Consider the following 23,540-nt stretch of genomic DNA (forward strand, 5'->3'; position numbering starts at 1 on the left):
GAAATCGACACTCTCATGCTTCTATCTAATGTAGCATTTAACATATCGTGTATACTTTTTTCACCGTGTTGGACAGTCCAATGGGATCTGGTTATGATTATTGTTATCTTTACATGTCTTCATGTATTTTCGGCATCCCTGGGTGAATTCTCAAATGCCTGTGACTAAGGCTTTCAAACAAGTAATAGCATCCCCTAAGACAAGTCAGGAACTTCCAAATCATATATGTCATTGTTGTAATCTCCATCACAAACTAAAGTGACATCCACAACTGAAGGGAGAGGTAGAGTCACTATGACATGTGTGGACTTTAAGACAACTTGAACAACAATGTTCAGCACATGGGCAGCACATAGGACATGTCAATCCACTATGAAATGCTCAGTCCCCTCCCAAAGCTCTTTCGGAAATAGTTCTTTAAATACTAGTCGATTGAGGGATTTTCTTTGGTGATATCATCAACCTACATTGAAAAATGGTTACCTTCGTAAGAAAAATATATATCAAAAAATAAGGATGGATTGGGTTGTTACCAACTTTTGGTTTTATCCCAAAATCATCCAATGCTTAGATCACTATTGTGCTTTAATTATTTCTATCATGCTTTCCCATAAACTCTCAAATTGCAAGCACACACTCACATACTTCCCGCAGACTATTCACCCAATGAATTGTAATGCCAAGTAGGCCGCCTGAATTTTGGACAGCCCATGCATCCACCATCAAAGACACCTTGGGAACATTTATCAGGAAACCTACGAGCCTCTCCCTTTATATATTGCCTTCACGCGTGGCCAGTCAGCAGCTGTCTCAATCATGTACTTTCAAATGATCTTGAACCCCACATTGTTGACAATGGTCCATGGTGAGTTTGTGAGACAAAAAAAGTGTGTTATAATATCCTTCATTTTCTCTCGAGACTTTGTCACCGCACCATGATGCCAATACCCTTCAAATTATCATGGATTCTAATGATTTAACTGGATATGCATGTAGAATATGTTTATAGATCTGTCTTCATGCCTCTTCAACCTATTCTACAAACATATCAATTGCAACCTCTATAAAATACTTCAGTCTTTATGCCATCCCTTTACACTTGTTATGAGGCATATTAGACAATTTGATAGGGATTTCTTGAACATGATTTGGCGATGAATCTCAATCCCACTCAATGTGCAAGTCATCCTCCATCTGATTTCTTGAACATCATTTCCGACACCCCCACCCTCCTCTCAAGAACCTCGAGAACTGAAGCTTCATTGCATGACCGTTACACACACCACTTGTCTATGACACCCTCACTTGACTCTGACAACCCCTCACCCATCTGTGATGCCCCTGGTGGGTTATGTGCCTTGGTTCAACAATGGAAAACATGGTTTCTAGGATACAAAAGCGTAGTATGGATTCACAATCGATCTATATAATCATACATCACATGTACCTTATGGGGAACTTGTTCCACCCTTGACTTTCCACTATAAATTATTTTGAAGTTGTTCACATGCCCGGCCCTCTAGAAGTATCCATGTGATCAAGTTGCTCTTGGATATCCACCTCTTCCTCTTCAACTCTCATTGAAGACCTTCTCATAATGTAGACACTCTCCTTGGTTGACTCGAGAAGAGAGCAGAGGGAAGAAAGTTGGGCTCTCAATTTTTTCTGGCCTAGGTGCTTGAAATGAGTGCCCCTTCCCTAATTATATTTTACTTAATTTTTTTCTCAAAAACCCCCTATAGGAAAATACATTCTCCAATGTCCCAATGATCTTATGTGTGTGACCCTCTAGGCTCATGTCTCATTCTAGTTGAAAACTTTTACTGGCCAAATAAAATTGTTAGCCAACCTTATTAATTAATTATATCAACAGATATATTAATTAACTAAGGATTGATTTAACCCAATCGACAGGTTAAGTATTCAGGCCATGGGTCTTCAAGGTACACCTCGTGCTCTAGAAGGTACCGAGTACTCTTCAAACTCTCTCATGAAACCTTTATCGTCATTGGCAACTATAGATGTATAATCCTTCATCCGAGCGAGACTCACGAATGGTAAAGGGTATGGTTGATCGTCAAACCCTTATCGATCATTCAATTAGTACTCATGTGTAATGGGGATCATTGGAGAATGTCTTCTCTAATATCCTCACAACCTTTGTTAGGGATTTGTTGGATCGTCTTCCTTGAGTCAATCTCCTCTTATATCAAGGGCAGATGATCTTGTCTTGACCACTCAACCACCTCCGTGGGCTTCTTCCTACATCTGAGTTATGACTTGTTTGAATCCCATCATTAGAGACTCATAAGTCATAGTCAAAATATATTCATCCATCTACAAGATGTCCCTGGTGTCTCAAGGCAAGGGATCACTTATACAACCGAGACATGAATCAATCTGATTGATGTTTAGGTATAATAACATTCAGGGATTCTTCAGATCAATTTAATGAACTCTTTCTCCAAATAGCACCCACTATTTGTCCTTAGTGTCAACACACTAACAGTCCAAAGATCAACTATATTTATCGTATAAGTATGCTCAGATAGTATTACTCTATCAGGATAATTTGATGTCCATATTGAATATTCATCAAATATAAATATATAGAATACACATTTAAAGACTAGTGATCATTGTATTATGATTTCATCATAATTCACTATGTCATTACACATATTCATGAACTTCATTATAAATATCACAATAGAATTATAATGAACTGATATTTTATTGAATGAACTTAAATAAAACATGGAGATGCAATTTGGCTTGACAGCCACATAATACCCATCAGCCCCCACTCTCGTCCCCAACACTTGGGGAACCCAACCAAATCATGGGATGACTGCTTCACACCCCAACTATCAAATGAACGTGACCATCTTAAGCTCAGGTCTGCAGCTCTTGAGGCTGCAACTAAAATGACAAGTCGGCAACCAACTTTATCAACTAATAGGTAGAGGAATGAGGAGTAACAATTGCAATGGTGGTGAACCAAAAAAACTAAAAAAATTTCACCAAAGACAAATGAGTAGATAGAGAAAGAGGAGACGAGAGACAAAAGACATACCATGGTGCAAAGAGAGAGGCTGAGGGAGGGAGACCAAGATAAAAATAGATAAAGATAGAGTGAGAGAGAAAGAGAGTTATTCTCAAAGAGAACCCAAGAGAGAGAGAGAGACCAAGAGAGATGAGAGAGAGATATATATATAGACCAAGAGATAGAGGGTGACTGGTAGAGAGATAATCTGACATAGATTGAGAGAGGGAGGGAGAGAGACTAACAAAGAGTCAAAGGGAGACTGAGAGAAAAGGTCAAAAAAGAGACCAAGAGAGAGTCAGAGAGAGACCAAGAGAGAAGAGTATGAGAGAGAGCGAGAGAAAGAGGGAGATAGACCAAGATAGAGAGAGAGGAAGATGGACTCAAGAAAGAGGAAGTCAGAAAGAGACCGAGAGAGAGAGGGAGAGGGACCGAGAAAGAGAGAGAGGGAGATAGACCTGAGAAAGAGGAAGTCAGAAAGAGACCGAGAGAGAGAGAGAGAGGGAGGGAGGGGGACCGAGAAAGAGAGAAAGGGAGATAGACTCAAGAAAAGAAGTCAGAAAGAGACCAAGAGAAAAAGTGATACCGAGAGAGAGAGAGAGAGAGAGATCATAGAGATAATGAGAGAGGGAGGGGGAGCAAGAAGAAGAGGGAGAGAAACCAAGAGAGAAAGATAAAGATAGTTAGAGAGAGACTGAGAGAGTGAGAGGAGCACCAGAGCGAGAGTGAGAGTTAGATACTTATAGACAGAAGAGAAAAAATGTTAGAATTAAAGAAGTATCTTACTCAAAGACATATTTGCAGACTTGCCGAGCGATAGCAAGAGAGAAGGAAGAGGCAGTGTAGTGGCCGGAGAAGAAGTCACCAAGAGCCACAATGTGTTTTTTGTTTAACAAAGTGAGAATTGTGATAATTCAACCTAACTTATAATACTACACTTGTGAAAGTTTTATTTGTTGATATGCCATTATGTTCCCTACGATGGGAATGTCATTTGTCGATGGGACAAGGATGAGACATGCAGACCAATGATGTGTGATGAAACAGTGATGGGTATGGAAAAAAACCAGGGACACATGACAAGATGAGAGATATGACAAAATAGATGTCACAATCTGGTATGTCACTAATGAACTCAAATAATATCAGCCACCACCCATTATATATCTTGTCACATCTAAGATGTGACGTGGTGGGTCTCTAACCAACTTTGGGATGTGCCATTCCCTATTTCATCGCATCATCTTCCTCGAGTTGTCCATGCTAATACTGAGGACAAATGATCCCATCTAGACCACTCAATCACCTTCGTGAGTGTCTTGTTAAATGCAAGATATGACTGATTCGAATCTTGTGGTTAAAGCCTCATAGATCAAAGTAAAAAAAAGCTAATAAATTGATTCAATAAGTGTGCTTATGTCTCTTGAAGACGACTTACACAGCCATGACATAAATCACTGACTGGTAGTTTGGTGTAAACCCATTAGGGTGATGAAATAGATCAATTTAGTTAACTTATGTCTAAAGAGCACCCATTATCTCCCTTTAGCATCTTCACATACGTTCAATGGGCCATGCTCGCTATTTTTATTTCATTTTTGAATATGTTATATATGGTGAGGTTACTTGTTTATAGGCTGAATTTCGGCGCTTCAACCGACACGATCAGAACTCAATTGCAGTGTAGAATATCAAATTGAACACGGATCTAAAAACCAAAACATCACCTTTGCACCCATCGAACTCTTGATCTCTTGGTTCCTTGAATGAGTATTTTCAAGTGTTCAGATCTTCGGCATAAAAATGTATCCATGCAAGTCTTTTGAGCACATGATCTTCTCTTCTTTAAGTGAACTCTGTTTTTGGAAATCTGATATCCTCTCCTTCCAATCTCCATTGGAACCTGCACTCAAGGAAGAAGAATATAAGAAAGAGTGGGGCACTCAAATTGACTAGCATTGGTATCAAATGAGGGTGAGTTGGGCAAAAAGTCTCCATCCTCAAGAACAATTAATAAAAGTCTCTAAACATAGATTATATCCACCAATGTCCAAAAACCTTGGGTGTGTGACCCTCTATGTCCGTGTCTCATTAACCTTAGTCTTGCTAATAACTTCAATGTCACATAAACCTTTGTTAGGCCGACCTTCTTAATTTGCTATATGTCATATTGATTAATTAGGTAAGGACCAATTTAAGCCAATGATTGGTTATTTTGCCTGCCTGTGTAGTGCTAAGCTATACCTCGTGCCCGAGAAGATGCCAAGGAGTATGTCAACTCTCTCATATAACCTATACCATCATCAATTGTCGTGTATGTATAATCCTACATCTGCATGAGACTCCCACATGACTTAGGGTATAGTTAATTGACAAATCCATATTGGTCATGGACTTATTGATGCTCATAACTAGGACAGTTTAAAATCTCATGATTAGGGACTCGTTGGTCATAATCAAATTACAACCATCTATCCACAGGCATCTTTGGCATCTCTGGTTTAAGGACCACTCACACAACTATAACATGAATAAACCTGATTAATGATATCTAAAGTACAACTCATAGATTCATATTAATCAATTCAGTGAACTCTTTCCCCAAATAGTTGATGGGTTCTAGAGGCCTTGATTTAGATGAACAACTCAAAATGATTTGTATTGAACGACTTTAATAAGTCGTAACGGCATCAACAAAAATCATGAAACAAATCACCTTAGCATGCTTTCTATCCATGATTCCATCAATCCTCGAACAAGTCGTATGGAGCTTCTCAAGTGTGCAGCCTCTAGAAGTATCCATGTAGTCCTCGACACGTCGAATCTCCTCCTTCACCCTTGCCAACTCTGTTCACTATCCGTTGTCGTCATCATAATGTCCTGATCGCATCGGAGTGGAGAGAAGGGAGAAGAAGGGGAAGGCCCCTGAAAAGTTTTCTCCTAGGCGAATTTTGTTCAAGGTCTTCCCCTATTTATACTGAGTGAGTATTTTTCATAAAAAGTCTGAAACTCAAGTATATCTTTCAACGTTCAAAGACCATTTTCCTTGATCCTTTAGGCCCATGTATCAGTCTAGTAAACGACTCCAACAGCCCAATAATCTTTGTTGGCCTTCCAAATTAATTAATTATATCGTCATAGAGATTATTTAATGTTAGATCAAAGTATCCCAATCGATAAGTTGAGTCTCCAACATGTGGGTACCAAGGTATACTTCGTACTCTAAAAGATACAAAGGAGTGTGTATCGACTCACTTATGGGACATGTTCATAATCGGTTTCCGTGTACATATAGTTTATCATCCACTTGACGCTCCTAGATGACTTAGGGTATGTTCAACTATCAACCCCTAATCGTTCATCCGAATAGGTAATGATGCGTTCAAAAATCATCGGAGAACTCTTCTCCAATATTTCACTTCCTTTATCAATAGTTCATCGCATCATCTTTCTTGACCTGTCCCCTCTTATATTGAGGGTGAACGATCCCATTTTGACCACTCAATTGTCTTTGCAAACTTCTTTATGCACCCAAATCAGAATCCCATGATTAGAGACTCATACGTTATAGTCAAAGTACAATTTTCTGTCCATAATACGTCTTTCGTCTAGTGTTCGCCCATCCCATACTGAGAATCGGATGTCAGTATCAGGACGGGTGCCGAATTGGATATCGGAAAACATTATTCTGATATCCATTTTTACCGATATCCATATATTCGATGACGATATTGGATATCGGTTGCTACACTAACAATATCCAATATCGTTATCTGTTTCGATGTCGTCATCCATTCTAAGGATATCGTTATCCGATATCCTTAGAATGGATGACGATATCGAATCTCGGAGATAGATATTGGATTTTGACGTCCAACCAATTAAGCCTTGTAAAAATAGGTATATTCAGTTGAAACTTTCAAGTTACAATGGGTTGGAAAGAAAATCCTTCAGCCAACACGTAACTAGAGTATTTTTAAAATATATTATTACCTCATAAAATATATACGCTTCAAAATTTCTGTTATTTTCCATATGGGATAATAGGATTTGGACTTTAAAGTTACATTTACATATCTGAATCCTATAATCTCATATGGAAGAAAACAAAAATTTTGAAGCGTATATACAATATGAAGTATTTTATATTTCAAAAACTTGGGCATTATAAATGTTTAACATCAAAATTCATGTACATTTGTACATTGATGGCTTTTTCTCTTGTATTTGAATCCTATTATCCCATATGGAAGAAAACAAAAGTTTTCAAGCGTATATATAATATGAATACTTATTATATGAAAAATTTTGGGCGTTGTTTAGTTTACGTATAGCATCTTTAAAGTGTGTTTTTTTATCTTAATGCCAGATATCGATATCGGGATATCGGTCTCGATATTCAAATATCAGATTTCAATATCCGGTATCTGAGATCCGCCTCGTCCCTAGCCTGGTCAATATATGTCTCAATATCCGTTATAGATAGGACTGTCAATATCCGTTCGATATCCGATATCCGGTATCAGAATCCGTCTTGTCATTTACCGGATATCGGATATCAGATGGATATCAGGCGGCTGATTACTACTTTGGTGTCTCAGGTCTAAGGACCACTTACACAACCGTGACGTGAATCAACCAGATAAACAGTTTGTATAATATCATTCAGGGATCCTTACGGATCAATTCAGTGGACTCGCTCTGTCAAAAAGCACCCACTACGTATCCTTAGTGTCTCCACACTAGTGGCTATGGGAACGGCCATACTCATCATATGAGTGAGGCTAGATAGTGTTATTCTATCCAGATACTTTGATTTCCTTCTCGACTATCCTTCGAATAGGAATATTTAGAACACATGCTTAAAAACTAGTGATCTTGTATTACGTTCTGATCATAATTTACTTACTCCGATCATGTATTCATGGACTTCACTATAAGCATCACATGTGCGCGATAATGAATATGTTCTATTAATGAACATGGAATAAGATATGGAACGTGTGATTGGCTTCCCGGCCATGTATATTTCCATTAATAGCGCCCATAACATGTCCTTAATGTCTCCACACTAATGGCTATGGGATCAGCCATAGTCATCATATGAATGGGATAAGATAGTGTTATTCCACCCTGATATGTTAATGTCCTTCCCAAGTATCATTTGAATAGAAATGTTTTGAACATATTGGCATAATACGATGAAATCATCGTATTATGGTCTCATCATAATTTACTCTACCATTGCATGTATTTATGGACTTCAATTATAAGTATTGTTTGTGCATTATAATGAATATGTATTGTATCAATGAATATGGAACAAGATGTGGAATGTGAAATTGTCATACGTGCCAGATATATTTCCCATAGTTTCAAGGTAAGTGATCGCTCGATTATGATATCATCATAACTCACTAATCATTTCACATATGATTGCAATTTCTCACTAATTTAATGTGAATTAAGATCATCACAATCCATGTTGGGACTTCCCAAGATGTGTAAAAAACAATAAATCTGTACTTTGATGGATGATCAGATTTTATGCGCTATTGTATTAAATTAATGAATATAAACTTTGGTACTTAAATGTAAATTTGGGTTAGTTTAAAAAAAATCTATGGTTAAATTTATTTTTTAATAAAACTGAAAAAAATAGTATAAGAGGATAAAATGTTGAATCCAAAAGTTCCAAGAAGGCATCAAGGGCCACATGATAGATTTTTTTTTTAAAAGATAAATCATAGTTTGTTATCATCAATGAGGCAACTATTAGAACTCCCAATAACTCAGTGTTGGGTCCACCCACGCTCAAGGGGTGGTTCATCGGAATTGTTTACTTCGATAAGAATATAGCCCAATTGATATGTTGGACTTTCGTTATGAATTGTTTTATCCGAGATCATATATTTCTCATCCAAATAAATACAGAGAATGAGGGAAAACATTTGTTTCTCAAATAAAGGACAAACACAAGGGGAAACATTAGTTTCTAGTAGTGTTCGCCCGTCCCGATGCCAGTATCGGATGCCGGTATCGGGACGGATGCTGAACCAGATACCGCAAATGAATTTTCCGGTATCCGTTTTTTCCGATATCTGGATACCGGATATCGGTATCGGATATCGGTTGCTACTGTGCCGATATCCGATACCGGTATCTGTCCGATACCGGCATCCGTCTCCCATCTTAGGGGGACAGATGACGGTGCCGGATATCGGATGTGGATATCGGTTTTCGATATCCGCATCGAATTTCATAAGTCATGACTTATGACTTATGAAATCTCCCTCTATTTTTTTTTGAAGCTTTGAATCAAAAGGGAGAGCTGAACGCAGCGGGCAATAGCGAGTGGCCGGCGGAGTAGGCGGACGGCGGTGTCGGTGGACGACGACAGCGGTGGAATCGGCGGACGGCAGAGTCGCAGGTACATTTTTGTAAGTTTTGTAATTTCGGCTTTTCCACATCTCTCTTCTCATTCTCCATTTTCCACTCTCCAGTCTCCAATTCTCCCTCGCCCCTCTCTTCTCTCTCGACCGTAGTCTCCAATTCTTTCTTCTCTCTCAACCCTAGAGAGGAATTCAATTCATTCTTATGGGTTCCTCGCTCGCTTTGTGAATATCTAGCATTTCGGTCTGATTCCTATGATTTCCCCTTTGGAAGGTCACTGGAGATTCCATTTTCATCCTTCTGAGAATCGGTGAAGTTGAAACAAACAAGAACGATTGACCAATCAGCCCTGTTCCCAGAATTAACACTGTCGAGGTAAAATTTCTTCATTTAATGTAAGCTTTGTCTCTTTTTACTCTCTCTCTTTTTCGCCTTCCTTGCTTCTTTTTGTCTTCTTCCTCTTCAGACCTTTTTTGCCCTTCTTCTTCATCATTTAATTTCATATTCTGCCGATTTATTCTCTCCCTCTTTCCCTTCCTCGTTATTCTCTTCCCTGTTTTTTTTCTTCTTTTCTGTTGTTTTCTCTTCTTCTTCTTCTTTGTTTTCCTATTCAACGTCCTTATTATTTTCTTCTTTTTACTATCCTTCGTTTTTCTCTTCTTCTACTCCTTTAATCTCTTCTTCTACTTGTTTCTTCCCGTCTTCTACATATTCTTCTTCTTTTTTTTCTCTTCTTCATCTTCCTCATTTTCCTATTCTACAGTTGTATTCTCTTCTTTTTACTCTCACTCTTTTTCGCCTTCCTTGCTTCTTTTTGTCTTGTTCCTCTTCAGACCTTTTTTGCCCTTCTTCTTTATCGTTTAATTTCATATTCTGCCGATTTATTCTCTCCCTCTTTCCCTTCCTCGTTATTCTCTTCCCTGTTTTTTTCTTCTTTTCTGTTGTTTTCTCTTCTTCTTCTTCTTTGTTTTCCTATTCAACGTCCTTATTATTTTCTTCTTTTTACTATCCTTTGTTTTTCTCTTCTTCTTCTTCTTCTTCTTTCTCAATTGATCTTCTTCATTTTCCTATTCCACAGTTTTATTCCCTTCCTTTTCCTCTCACTCTTTCTTCCCTTCTTTGTTTTTTTTGTCTTCTTCCTCTTCTACCCTTTTTTTCTCCCCTTCTTCTTTAATTTTTTCCTCTTCTTCCCTTTTTTCTGTCTTCTTTATTTTCTTTAATTTCTTCTCCTACTTCAGTCTCATGTTCTCTGACTCAGTAATTCTTGCTTGTATATCTATCATTCTTCCTCATCTATATTTTCCATTCTCCTTTGATTCACTATTTATTAAACTCTCATATTCATTGCCCTCGTTACGTAACTCATAGTTTAAATTGCAGTTTGGCATCATGTGATCCCGTTCTGTTGAATTTTAGCTCACCAAAATTATGACTTCAGAAACATGAACCCACTCGGAGGCAATGACCCATCTCAAGAAATATGTGGGTCACGAGCTGTAGGCACTCAACGTACAGAGGGGGGAACTTCTCGTGCCGTGCAGAGTCAACCTCGTTCAAATCATTCAGTCATCATTGACTACTTCGAACAGATGGAAGATGGATACTATATATGCTTACTGTGCCGGGAGTTGAACCCGCACAGTAAGAGGAAACCCATAAAGAGGCAAGCCAATAAAATCACAAACGTATTTTGGCGTCACCTCAAATCCTTTCATCCAGCTCGTCACGCCGAACTGAAGGGCAAATCCCCTAAAGACCCTGGTCAGACACCCATCACTGACAGAATGCAGAGCAAACAACAGGGAGAGCCCAGCCGACGGGGGGCCGATTAAAGGGCACACTCTAGATGATACGAAGAACTTCATTGCACGATTCGTATGCCTGACAGATTCACCCTAGAGCATTGTTGACAATGTCGCCTTCAAGGATATGTGGCGTTACGCGACGCTTATCGACTTGGATCCTCCAAGTGCGAAGGTCATAAAGAGGTGGACTATCCAAATGCACGGCCAAATGAAACTTGGTGTGAGGAAGCTTTGGGAGAGTGTGGCCCGAGTGTCACTCACCGTAGATGCGTGGACTGCGGAGAATGGGACTGTATTGCTAGGCATCATCGTCCACTAGGTGGACGACACATGGACGTACAAAGAGCGGGTACTTGCCATTCGAGAAATTGTTGGCAAGCACGATGGGGAGAACATGGTGTCCATTGTTCTCCAAGCACTAGATGAGTTCTCTCTGCGGACGAAGGTCAGAACTCAGCGTCTATCTCATTTTATTAGTTGAACTTGTGCCTTTATATGTGTAACATAATTATGCAGGTCTACGTCGTTACTACCGACAATGCCACGACAAATAAGAGGATGTTGGCATTGATGGCGAGAAAGTTGAAGAGCGTAAACCCGACGTTTACCGCCAGGAGGCACGTCCCATGTGTGGCACACATACTGAATATTGTCGTGCAAGCGGCGTTAAAAAGCTTCGGTATTCCTTCGGCCTAGGGTGGGGAACCCGAAGAAGGCAACGTGACGCGGACAGTAGAGCAGTACGATAGCGACCACGACAATGATCTCGGTGATGTATACTCAGTGTATGATGACAACAAGGGACCACGCAAGCCGTTATGTTTGGTTGATGCAGTTGCAAAGGTACGCACCCTAGTGCGGAGTATTCAGAGCTCTACTCAATGGAGAGAACTCTAGACACACAGGCCTGTGAAGACGACCCCGAAGTCGGGGACTCCAACATGGTTGTCTTAGACTGTCCAACCCGATGGAACAGCACGTACACTATGTTGGCGGCCGCCGTGAAGAAGCATGATGTACTTGACGAAGTCTCGACGGCTTTTGGCTGAAAGGCGACATCGTCGAAGTTGTCGAAGGACGAGTGGGAGTTGGTCAAAGAGTTCTGCCGCATCCTTGGCCGTTTCGCCATTTCGACTAATCATGTTTGCAAGACAATGACGACGGCGATCTGCGATGTCCTATATCTCATAAACGGCCTCAAGGTTCACATGGAGGAAGTGGTCCAGCAAATCAAAGACGGGACATTCTTCACATCCGTTCGACGCTTGCACGAAAGAGATCATTCGAACATGGCACAGGCGTGTAGAGCGATGCTTTGCAAGCTTACACAGTACGCTGAAATATTGTGGGTGAATGAGGTGATCACGGCCGCAGCATTGATGGATCCAATCCACAAAGGGGCAATGCTCCGCCCGGGCGTCCGAGAGGAGACCATCGCATGCGTACGGTCATTGTTACCCGATGACTAGTCAAGCCGTGGACCGAGCGGGGCCGATGAGGAGGGGCAGCGAGGAGGTGAAGAGTTGGACGACTGGCTTGGCAGCACGATGCAGCACGTGCAACCGACACCGGTGACAACGAGGTAGGCCTGGGATGAGTTCAACCAGTTCCTTGCAGAGACTGTGCCAAATGAGGGTGTGTTCACTCCATTATCTTTGTGGGCCACGACGGGGTCGAAGCGTTTCCCCTTGCTTGCGACCGTTGCGAGGGACCTATTATCCGTATGTGCAACGAGCACCCCTGTCGAGCGCATGTTCTCGGTTGGCAATGCTATTGTCATGTACAAGCGATCGTGTCTGTCACCAATAAGCATCGAAACACTAATCACTATGAAGTGTTGGCTCCATGCGGACAACAAACGATGGTATAATGACGTTGAGCTAAATGAGGATGTTGACGACGCGGAAGATGGTGTGGTCGCATGTGCTCGAGGTACACATCACATAACTGAACTAGATGTTCTTATTTCTACGTAATTATCGTTACTGATCTCTTACTTCTGCAACGCAGGTGATGATCAAGTGAGCACAAATCTCTGATAGAGCCGTTGGAACTATGTTTTTTTTACAGGGCCACAGTCATAGCGTACATGTGAATTTTGCTACAAATGTCGAATTAACGGCGTGTATGGATTCTTTTGAATTTATTTAAATTTTGATACATTTTCCAAATATGTAATTGAATATACCTAAATTACTATGACAATTGAAATGAGTGCTTAATATTAACTTTTATATCGGTTTAAATAGACACTTTCAGTTCTTGTTACGAAGTCATATCCGGAATTACTATATTCCTCCAACAGTCCAATAAATAATCTTAGTATCAATCAAAAAAATTAATCCCTGTAATTAAATATACTGCCAAGAAATATACTTACTCATCTATTATATTTATTAACTACATTACACAATTTCATTCTCTTAAAATAACAGTATATTAATTTTTTAATAACATTACTTGTTAGTTAAAAATAATGATTCTACAACAATCTAGTTATGGTTTTATGTGTTTTCTGCAGTTTTATTCTCATAAAAATATAGTTCACTGATTTCACTATATAACTAAGTTCAAATAAAAAATACCTAGTAACATTAGTTGTTGGGTAATATTAAATTAATTATTCCATTTCTTTACTGTATAACGCAATTTTACATAAAATAACCATTTCTTAACCATTTCTTAACAACTTTAGTTGTTAGGTCATATTAAACATATTATTCCGTTTAGTAACTATATAACGCAATTTTGTTTTCCTAAAATAACAATATAAATATTTCTTAATACCAATAGTTGTTATGTAAGATTAAATTTATTGGTATTTTTACTTACTATATCAGCAACTTTATGACGTAGGACGACTATGGGATGGACGATTTAGGGCGGATGACGAGGCTATGGGTAGGAATGGGTTAAGGGATAAAACAATCCACAGAAATCACGGTCGATTCTCGGACTTAAAACCGATGAAATCTGGTGGTGCAGCTCCGACCCTTATCGGGAGTACTGTATTCCCCCACCGCGACGATGCCTAAGCACCGAAATCAATACCTCGAATTCACGTCGCGAAGAAACACTCGAGAAAAGGAGAGAAGAAGAGGAAATCCAAGTCTAATTCTGACGGCGGTGGAAACTTCCCGAGAAAATACTGAGCGGAGAACACGTCGACACCACAGGGTTCAGGTATACCTCAGCACCGTGGTGCGTGTAGAGGCTGCAGGTAATTCTGCTCGTGGCGGCGGCGGCGTGATACTGGAAACGGGCGCTCGGGCGTTGTCCGCCCTGGTGGGCGTTATGAAGCGGGGGCCGGGTGGCGCGGCGAACTCCAGCGGCGCGCGGCGCGCGGAGCGCGCGAGCGCCGCGGAGCAGCGCGGCGCGAGCGCGAGCGCGGAGCGCGCGAGCGCGCGCCGCGCGGAGCGCGAGCGCGAGCGCGCGCTGCGCGAGGTGCGAGTGCGCAGGCGCACCAGCCTTGCGCGCGTAGCGGCGCGCCGCCGGCAGCGCGCAGCGCCCGCGCGACGCAGCGTCGCGAGGCGCCGCGGCGGCGCGGGATGGCGTGCGTGGCGTCGCGTGGCGTGACCGCGCTGCCGCGCGCGGTGATGGCGACGGCGGCAGCAGCGGCGGCGGTGGTGGAGGCGGCGGCGGCGGTGATGACGGCGGCGGCGGCGGCGGCGAGGAAGGTTAGGGCAAGATGAGGGTAGGGCAATCCTCCAAGAAGAGTTAGAAAGAAAACTCAATTCTTGAATTATGATTGCCTAATGAGTTCTTGAAACAAATGACCTTATATAGGCCTTGGAGGAAAGAAAATAACTAGAAAATAAGACGCAGAAAACGTGCATCACGTCACGCCAAAGGGCAGTTGTGGATCTGCCTTTGGCGTCGTGTCATGACGCGCGTGGAGACGTGCGCGGGTGGTGACGTGGCGGACGACGGTTGTGGCGTGTTGACTTCTTCGTTGACTCCTGTTGACCGAGGTGGGTTGACTTCTGTTGACTTCATCTTTGGATCCGTAACGTCTGTGTTGACCCCGACTGCCTGCGGTGACGTGTCCCAGGCTGATGCATTGGCGTCCTCGCCATCACTTTATTTCCTCAAAATGACTATATATTAATTACCTAGTAGCATTAGTTGTTAGGTCATATTAAACATATTATTCCGTTTAGTAACTATACAACGCAATTTTGTTTTCCTAAAATAACAATATAAATATTTCTTAATACCAATAGGTGTTATGTAAGATTAAATTTATTGGTATTTTTACTTACTATATTAGCAACTTTATTTCCTCAAAATGACTATATATTAATTACCTAGTGGCATTAGTTGTTAGGTCATATTAAACATATTATTCCGTTTAGTAACTATATAACGCAATTTTGTTTTCCTAAAATAACAATATACTTATTGCTTAATACCAATAGTTGTTATGTAAGATTAAATTTATTGGTATTTTTACTTACTATATTAGCAACTTTATTTCCTCAAAATGACTATATATTAATTACCTAGTGGCATTAGTTGTTAGGTCATATTAAACATATTATTCCGTTTACTAACTATATAACGCAATTTTGTTTTCCTAAAATAACAATATACTTATTTCTTAATACCAATAGTTGTTATGTAAGATTAAATTTATTGTTATTTTTACTTACTATATTAGCAACTTTATTTCCTCAAAATGACTATATATTAAATACCTAGTAGCATTAGTTGTTAGGTCATATTAAACATATTATTCCGTTTACTAACTATATAATGCAATTTTGTTTTCCTAAAATAAAAATATACTTATTTCTTAATACCATTAGTTGTTAGGTCATATTAACTTTATTATTTAATTTAATAACTATAAAACGCAATTTATTCTCTTCGAATAACATTATACTCATTTCTCAATAACACTAGATGGTATGTAATATTAAATTTATTGTTATTTTTATTAGCTCTATTATGCAACTCTAATCTCGTTATCATGATATTTTAAATTTATAAAATTACATAAGGTATCTGTGGGCGGCGGGCTGGCGAAGATGAGAATTAACTGAAAGATGGGTGGAGAGAATATATAGTCCCACGGAAATTGGAATTTTTCAATATGGGATTGCAGACAACTGAACAAAAATTTCCGGATATCGGTTTTCGATATCCGGATATCAAAAACCAATATCCGGCATCGGATATCCCCCTCGTCCCCCCCCCCCCCCCCCCGATATCCGGTACCGATATCTGTCTAACCACTGATAGATGGATATCGCCTGATATCCGATATCTGATATCCGGAACCGTCCCATTTTTCCCCGGATATCGGATATCGGTTGTCCGATACCGGATATCGGATGGATATCAGGATGGCGAACACTAGGATTCTAGAGTCAGATCATAATTGAGAGGACTATGCTACAATGATTTTCAGTATCTTTATGGTCTATTGATTCTGGAAACTAACATATTCAACTTAGAAAAAGTCACATTCAAAGGATGGATCACAATAAATTAAGGAACATTTTTAAAAATCAAAAAAAAAAAAAAAAAACATGAATAATACCTTTCTGGATTCTCAAAGAAAAATCAATGAGAAATGGTGTTTTGGTTGATCATAGCTATGTTTGATTTGTGGTTTTATTTCCAAAGCAGCACTGGCGATACGTTTAGATCATGACAACCCAAAGTACGAAGGCAATAAATGTGAGTCATCTCCTTCAGGAGAAGGCAGTCAATGGTCAATGAGTCAATCTAGTAGTACATCTCTGACCAGAGAACTAGATTCACTAAGAGTAGCTGCCATCTCTCTTGAACCAACTGCATCAGATATTCTGGAGGATACCACCACATTCCCTAAGTGCAACCACGTACCCTAAGTCTTCTTTAACTCGATCTTTTAAGTATAATTTTTTAAATTTTGTAGATAGACAGATTATTCAATTGATTGTGATTCAATTAAACATTTTAATAGAGATGTCATTAACTGAGTGGCTCTCAATCTCATCCACAGTAATTTATGGACAAAACCCTATTTATTGACTTCCCATGACTTCAGTTCTTGTGATTTCTTAATAGTTTCCTTTAAAATCGTTGGAGAATTACTTCGAAATTTTAACTGTCATTATCCCAGAATTGTGTCACAAGTTTTATGGAGTCTATTGGTATTCAAAATAAATATTTTCCCGCATGATTAAGTGAAAACTCGAGAAAGTATTACCTTCAATTTATAGATTTAAATTTAAGTATTGAATTCGAGAAAGGGACTTAGAGCCATCAAATTCGTGATCTTTGAATAGATGCTTCCCTAGGACTTTTGTTACATTTGATGATGTAACAAAAGAATGATATTACATTCAGGATAAATACAAACATCGATTCTAATAAAAATGATAGTGTTATGTTTTTACGTTTCCGCTCCTGGAGTTATTTACCATCGGAGGAGGATTCATGAGAATGTAATAGTTCAAAAATAAATAGAATGCAGAAATAATCGACTTGTTACATAACTACACAGATTTGATCTTGGTAAGCCTAAGAAGATTACATTGTGGATTTCTTTGAGTATCTTTAGGGTATTTGTCAGTGCACCCTAAGAATGGGAGTTGATTATAATCACTTTTGTTGAAGATAAAAATCAAATGCTCGAGAGAAATTAGTTTGAGTTCGATTTACGTGTTATCATTCAACCTTCTCATGGGCTTTATGCTGAAAATAAGCTAGCACCATCAGAGGAAAATTAAGCAAATTAAGTTCCTAAATGACTGCCACTTAGTAAACTTGTAAACATTTTAGCCAGCAAACAGAACAAATTCTCTTAAAAAACATATTATCTTCAACGCCCTGAAGTTACCAAGAGAAGGTTTACAGTAGCATGAAGCAGTTAGAGCTTCCAGTCTGGAAAATAAAGATGATAATTCACGAAAACTATATGAGAAATTAACCATTCCTTTATCAAACAAGTTATGAATTAAATGTGGAGCTTTGGTAAGGCTTGAGTGGGATATTTTGACTGCTGAAAAAGATTGGTCGAGGGGTGAACTAAAGAGATCTTATGACGTTTTGTGATAATATGACGTTGTGTGTTGATTAAAAAGAATTTATTCTCTCTCTCCGAACTAAAGAGATCTTTATAGGTCCCCACACTTTTGAAATAAGAAGAAATTCTTTTTAATATGCATAGCTCAATATGCATTGAACGCGTCAACTACATTTCTGAAAACAGTAAACTCATGCGAATCAACCCAACACAATTACATACTAGCGTTTAAGAGAATCCCATTAAGCATTAGAAATAAGAAATCCAAATATCCCTCACTCTCCCTCCAGGTTGAATTCCGCGAACAAGATGACATAGACGTGTACGTTTCTTGAATAATTGCAACATTGAGAAAAATAAAGGCCCCAAAATTCGGTGATACTTTACTGCAATGAGAAAGCTAACAAGGCCCAAGAAGAAGAGACCCACGAGGAAAAGAAGAGAGAGATGAGACTTAATGATACACTCACATCTTGATGTTGAAGTAGTCTGGGTCGAAGTGATGCAATCGCACATACCCGTCTTCACCTCCACTAGAGAAGCTGCAGAGTCAAATAATAAAAGAAATGAACAACCGACATAAACCAAAATTTGTTATAATTAAGATGATAGGTTACGAGACACAAACAACAACAAAGAAACCGAAGATAAATAAAATTTCACCTTCTTCCATCAGGGTTGAACGCAAGCGCATTGATGGGTCCGAAATGTCCCTTCACCCCACCGATTTCCTCCTGCAGAATCTGCAGCAAATTCAAAAATAAATAAGACTCGGAAATTCACCAAAAATGTGACATGCTTAGTTAAAAAATACCACATTACCCCGACTAAGGATTAACCCACCTTGTGGAAGAACTTTGCTTCGAACTTCCCCGCACGATGGCTCGTCATGGTAACCTGGGTAGCCTCCTGCCCACCGCCAATCACCACCTAAATTGAAGAAGCATCGTCATTGAATCAGCATTCTTTTTTTTGAAGAAAATTGAATCAGCGTTCTCTTTTTTTGAAGAAAATTGAATCGGCATTCAAAGATCCTCCAATTAAAAATATATATATATATAAATAACCGAATGTTCAAGAAAACTGTTGCATACATGATCAAGGAGAGGGGAAATAGCACATGCGTTGACCGGACGTTCTGTCACATATGTTTTGAGCAGAGTCAACGTCCTTATGTCCCAAAGCTGCGAAAAAAATCACCCGTAAAATCATTAAGAGGTATGTTGAGAGTGAGAGATGGTTTAATCGTGAAGGGTAAGTGAGACTCACCCTCGCAGATTTGTCTGAAGATCCAGTTATAAAGTGAGATCCGTCGGCAGATTTCGACAACGAAGTGATTTGCTTAGTGTGTCCAGTTTCTTTGTCGGATTCCTTGAGCAACTTCCCCGTCTGAAAGCTTTCATTCGTTAGAACATAAGAAATTTCCAACCCAGCTTACCCGATAAGTTTCATTTCCTACAAACAAGGTAAAATTTTGTAAATTCAAAGTCATTCCTGTCAACCTACCTCAGAATCCCATATTCTAATAACACAATCTTCGCCGGCACTGATGATAGTCCTATTCAAAGGACCCCAGACAGCTCTGTTGATTCTTCCTTGAGGTCCAGTGATCGTAAGCACCGAATCTGACGTTTCTGAGTAAAAATAGAGATAAAAAAGAAAAGAATTGAACATCAGAGATCTGCAAGTCCAGAGAAGGATCAATCATTAAAAAGCTTAAAAAAATAATTAGTTAGCGAAATGAATAAATCACAACCCATTGAATTCTAAGGGTTTTACTCGAACATTCCAAGATATCAAAGAGATAAGAACTCATAAGGAATCATAAATTGAAGAAATTGAAAGAGATCCATACGTTCATCAATATCCGACGCGATCCTCTTCACTTGAATTGAGGAAGGGTGACCCATGAAGGGATCCGTGGTCACCACCGTAAACTTGTCCCCAATGGAGAAGTCCACAGCTCGGACAGGAGACTCGAAATTAAACGAGTACAACTGCGTTCCCGTCTGAACGTCCCACAATTTCGCCGTCTGATCGGCGCAACCGGTAATGAGGTGGGTAGAATCACCTGAAAATCAGCGTAAAACGACATCAATCAGCTAAACGGGGCGATACCCGCGATTCTCACTCGGAAAATAGGTTGATCGCAAGGTTAAAAAAAAGCAGAAAAATCAAGAAAACCCACGAGAGATGTCACAGCACCAGACCGCCCCGTTGTGACCCTTGTAAGTTCCAAGACGCTCTCCGTTGTCGGCGAACCAGACGGTGGGCGTGCTATCCTTGGCGCAGGAGAAGAGCAAGTCTCCCTCTCTGCTGTACTTGAGAAACGTCAAGGGCCTCTCGTGCCCCTTCATCAAAATTGGCCTCATCTCTGCCTCCTGCCGATCTACGCTTCTCTCTCCGACGGCCTCCTTCCCCTTCGACGACCTCGCACCGAGCTTGAAGAGAGATGAGAAAACCCTAGTTCATCGTCGAATTTCAGAGACGACGCGTTATTCTCATTAATTCTTGGACCGTATCCCCTTTAAAGCCCAATAACAATTACAAAAGGCCCAACAAGCCCACTATGTGCTACAAAAGCTCTGAAGAAATACTACAAAAATAAATTATGGCTCATTTCATAACACTAATCAGTGACTTGGATATGCTCATTTTCTTATCTTTAGTTTATTTTAGTCTTTCAAGGTTAGAAAGATCAGTTTTAGGCTTGCTATCAAAGTTCAAAGATATGTTCCGAAAATAAATGGTGGCTCATTTCCAAACCTTAAACAGTGACTTAGATAGGCCCATTTTCTTGTGTTTATTTTTTCACTACTTTTGAGTTTCGAAAGGTTACAAAATCAGTAGTACGCTTGCTCTAAAATTTTGAAGAAATGTTGCAAAATTAAAAATAAATTCAACATCTTATAAAAATAAACGTAATTGACAATGCACGAGATGGATGCTTCTTATAAAAATAAATGTAATTGACGGTTCTGCTGTCCAGTGGAAGAAAACCATCCCGTTCAAAATTACAATAAAGCAACAATAGACGAGCCTTGTCTTTATTTTCTTACTCCACTTCAGATTTATAATTCAACATCTTATAAATTTCAACACACATTTTTATGCACAACATATTCACATTTTTATTCATAAATGGATACTACCGAAATTAAATGGTCTCTTGTTTTATTAATAACTTTATAAAGTGCCTTCATCCACATGTTATTGTCGTAGATCAATGCCTCTTATTTTTTTTAAAAAGATCATACATTAGAGATGTCGATATAGGGAGATAGAGTGTGAGGACTGAGGATAGGATAGAGAAGGGATTGGGGATTGGATAGATTGGAATTGATCTAATGTTGATTGAATGGTTTGATCAATCAGAAGGATACGCAATCTAAACAGATCAAATCATGTGATCAAACAATATGTTGTTCAAGCTAGATCAAGATTTTTCAATTTAGCTCATTTGTTCAATATTTATCGATAAAAAATTTATTAAACATGTTTGAACAGATTGAACAGTTTGATATAAAACAAAATTATGTTGGAATAATCAAGGATGAGGGAAATTGTGTCAAACGGGATTAGAAAGGTGTTTTGGAGATAAAACTACAAAGATTAAATATAGAAATAGAGATAGAGAGAGAATAAGAGAGACAGAAAAAAACGGATAGGACGGAATGAAAAGAGATATAGAGAGGGATCAAGATAAAAATTATCTAATTTGTGATTACACAAATCGATAAAAATAGCGAGCAAAAATTGAGCAAGAGGAAGATGGAGAGGAAGGGAGGTTACAAGGCGAGGCTCCCTTGGCAGCTCTTTTCAGGTACCAGCTTGTGGTTTTTAAGTCTCACCAAGCATCTCGACCCTTGACTTAATCAAAAAAAGCACAAGACACTTATGCATATGACATCTCTCTATGAGATGGTGTCCCCTTAGAATTGATCTAGACCAGATGGCTCTATATGGGGCAGTTTGTAATGGTGAAAGCATTCATATTTATCAGGCATTTTTGTCTCACTACTATTATGTTTATGCATGTGAATCAATTCAATAATGCATGTTAACAGTTATTTTATAAATATTATCATTATTCGTGCATAAACATAGTGAATCTTAATTTTATATTTTCTTAAGGGCAAATAGTACGAAAGAGCATGAACTTTCGTTTTTGTCAGCCGGGCAGCATGAACTTTCATGCTTGTTCAAAAAATAGCATGAACCAATAAGAAGACGCCAAGTAGTGTCTTCTTTTTTTTGTCTACTGCTGATGTGGCTTCCACCGTGGCAGCCAGGTGGACTCCACGGTGGCATCCACGTCTCCGGCTGCCACCGACGCCGCCCGTCTCCGGCCGCCGCCGCCGCCCCTGACGGCGCATCCCTCGGCTCCTGATCCCCCTCCAAGAACCCATCTTCAAACCTGAACAGCAAACTCACCTGAGCAGCCGATGCCCTCATCCTCGCGTGCTTCTCCTCGTCGATCCCCCTCCTCGTCAATCGATTGCTCGCCAAACGAATCCCCCTTCTTCCTGCAAGGCCACGAACAGCGCGATTTCTGACCAGTCCACCACATCGCTGAACGGCAGATCCAAGATCGGACGGTCGGAGACGACGATCGGCACGCATCTCGCCTTCATCGCCTCGCCGATCGGGAAATCGGCGCCGTAGGCGTGGAAGAACAAGCAGAACTCGTTGGCTGACATGATCTCGGCGCGTGCGCTCGGATCGCGACATCCGTTCACTGCAATCAATCCAGGAACGGTCCGGACTTTGTCCGTAAGTGCTTGAGCGGTCGGATCAAGGGACTCCGGGGGGGGGAGCGCTGCTAGAGGAGAGGTCCAGGGTGAGAATTCCTCTGGGCCTGGCCCTGAGCATGTTGAATTTGAGCTCCTCGGCGAGCTTGATGGCGATGGAGCCGAGCTTGGGCTGGTTTTCGATCCCGAAGAGCTCGAATTTGAAGACGATGAATCCGGACTTGCCCGGCTCGGACCAGCAGCGGTTCACCCGGTAGACGCCGTCGTAGACGTAGAGCCTGCCGGAGGGACTGAGCATGGTTTTCAACCCGGCCCCGCGTCTCCGGCCGTGACGTGGTCGATCCCGACCTGGACCTGCCCGTGCAGACCCACCACGCAGAGCTCGATCCGGAAGAAGAACACATTGCCGACCCGGGTCCCCAAGATGGGTCCGACCACGCGGACCTCGCGGTTCAGCCACAGGCCCTGCCTTAGCATCAGCGCGGCGGCGTTCATGGCGGAGGAGCCCTTCTTCCCCCAAGGTTTGA

General features: G+C 40.3%; 1 protein-coding gene across 1 annotated transcript; it reads right to left on the reverse strand.

Moving 5' to 3' along the window:
- Nucleotides 1–18,558: 18,558 nt before the first annotated feature.
- On the reverse strand, nt 18,559–20,741 carry LOC144714463 (eukaryotic translation initiation factor 3 subunit I-like). The gene is made up of 8 exons (XM_078589212.1): nt 20,451–20,741; nt 20,118–20,333; nt 19,769–19,896; nt 19,532–19,651; nt 19,357–19,446; nt 19,106–19,192; nt 18,926–19,005; nt 18,559–18,804 (listed from the first exon to the last, which is right to left on the reverse strand). Exons 1-8 carry the CDS (start codon nt 20,632–20,634, stop codon nt 18,729–18,731), a joined length of 981 nt encoding a protein of 326 aa, XP_078445338.1. The 5' UTR covers nt 20,635–20,741; the 3' UTR covers nt 18,559–18,728.
- Nucleotides 20,742–23,540: the final 2,799 nt, after the last annotated feature.

The sequence above is a fragment of the Wolffia australiana genome, chromosome 17 (genome assembly GCF_029677425.1).
Source record: "Wolffia australiana isolate 7733 chromosome 17, ASM2967742v1".
Taxonomy (NCBI): domain Eukaryota; kingdom Viridiplantae; phylum Streptophyta; class Magnoliopsida; order Alismatales; family Araceae; genus Wolffia; species Wolffia australiana.

What these genes read in the sequence shown, in the direction of transcription:
- LOC144714463 (XM_078589212.1), bottom strand. Translation starts at nt 20,634, where the DNA reads ATGAGGCCAATTTTGATGAAGGGGCACGAGAGGCCCTTGACGTTTCTC. An exon ending in TTAGAATATGGGATTCTGAG is followed by an intron (nt 19,652 to 19,768) that starts GTAGGTTGACAG and finishes GAAAGCTTTCAG; the next exon opens with ACGGGGAAGTTGCTCAAGGA. An exon ending in AAGCAAAGTTCTTCCACAAG is followed by an intron (nt 19,006 to 19,105) that starts GTGGGTTAATCC and finishes AATTTGCTGCAG; the next exon opens with ATTCTGCAGGAGGAAATCGG.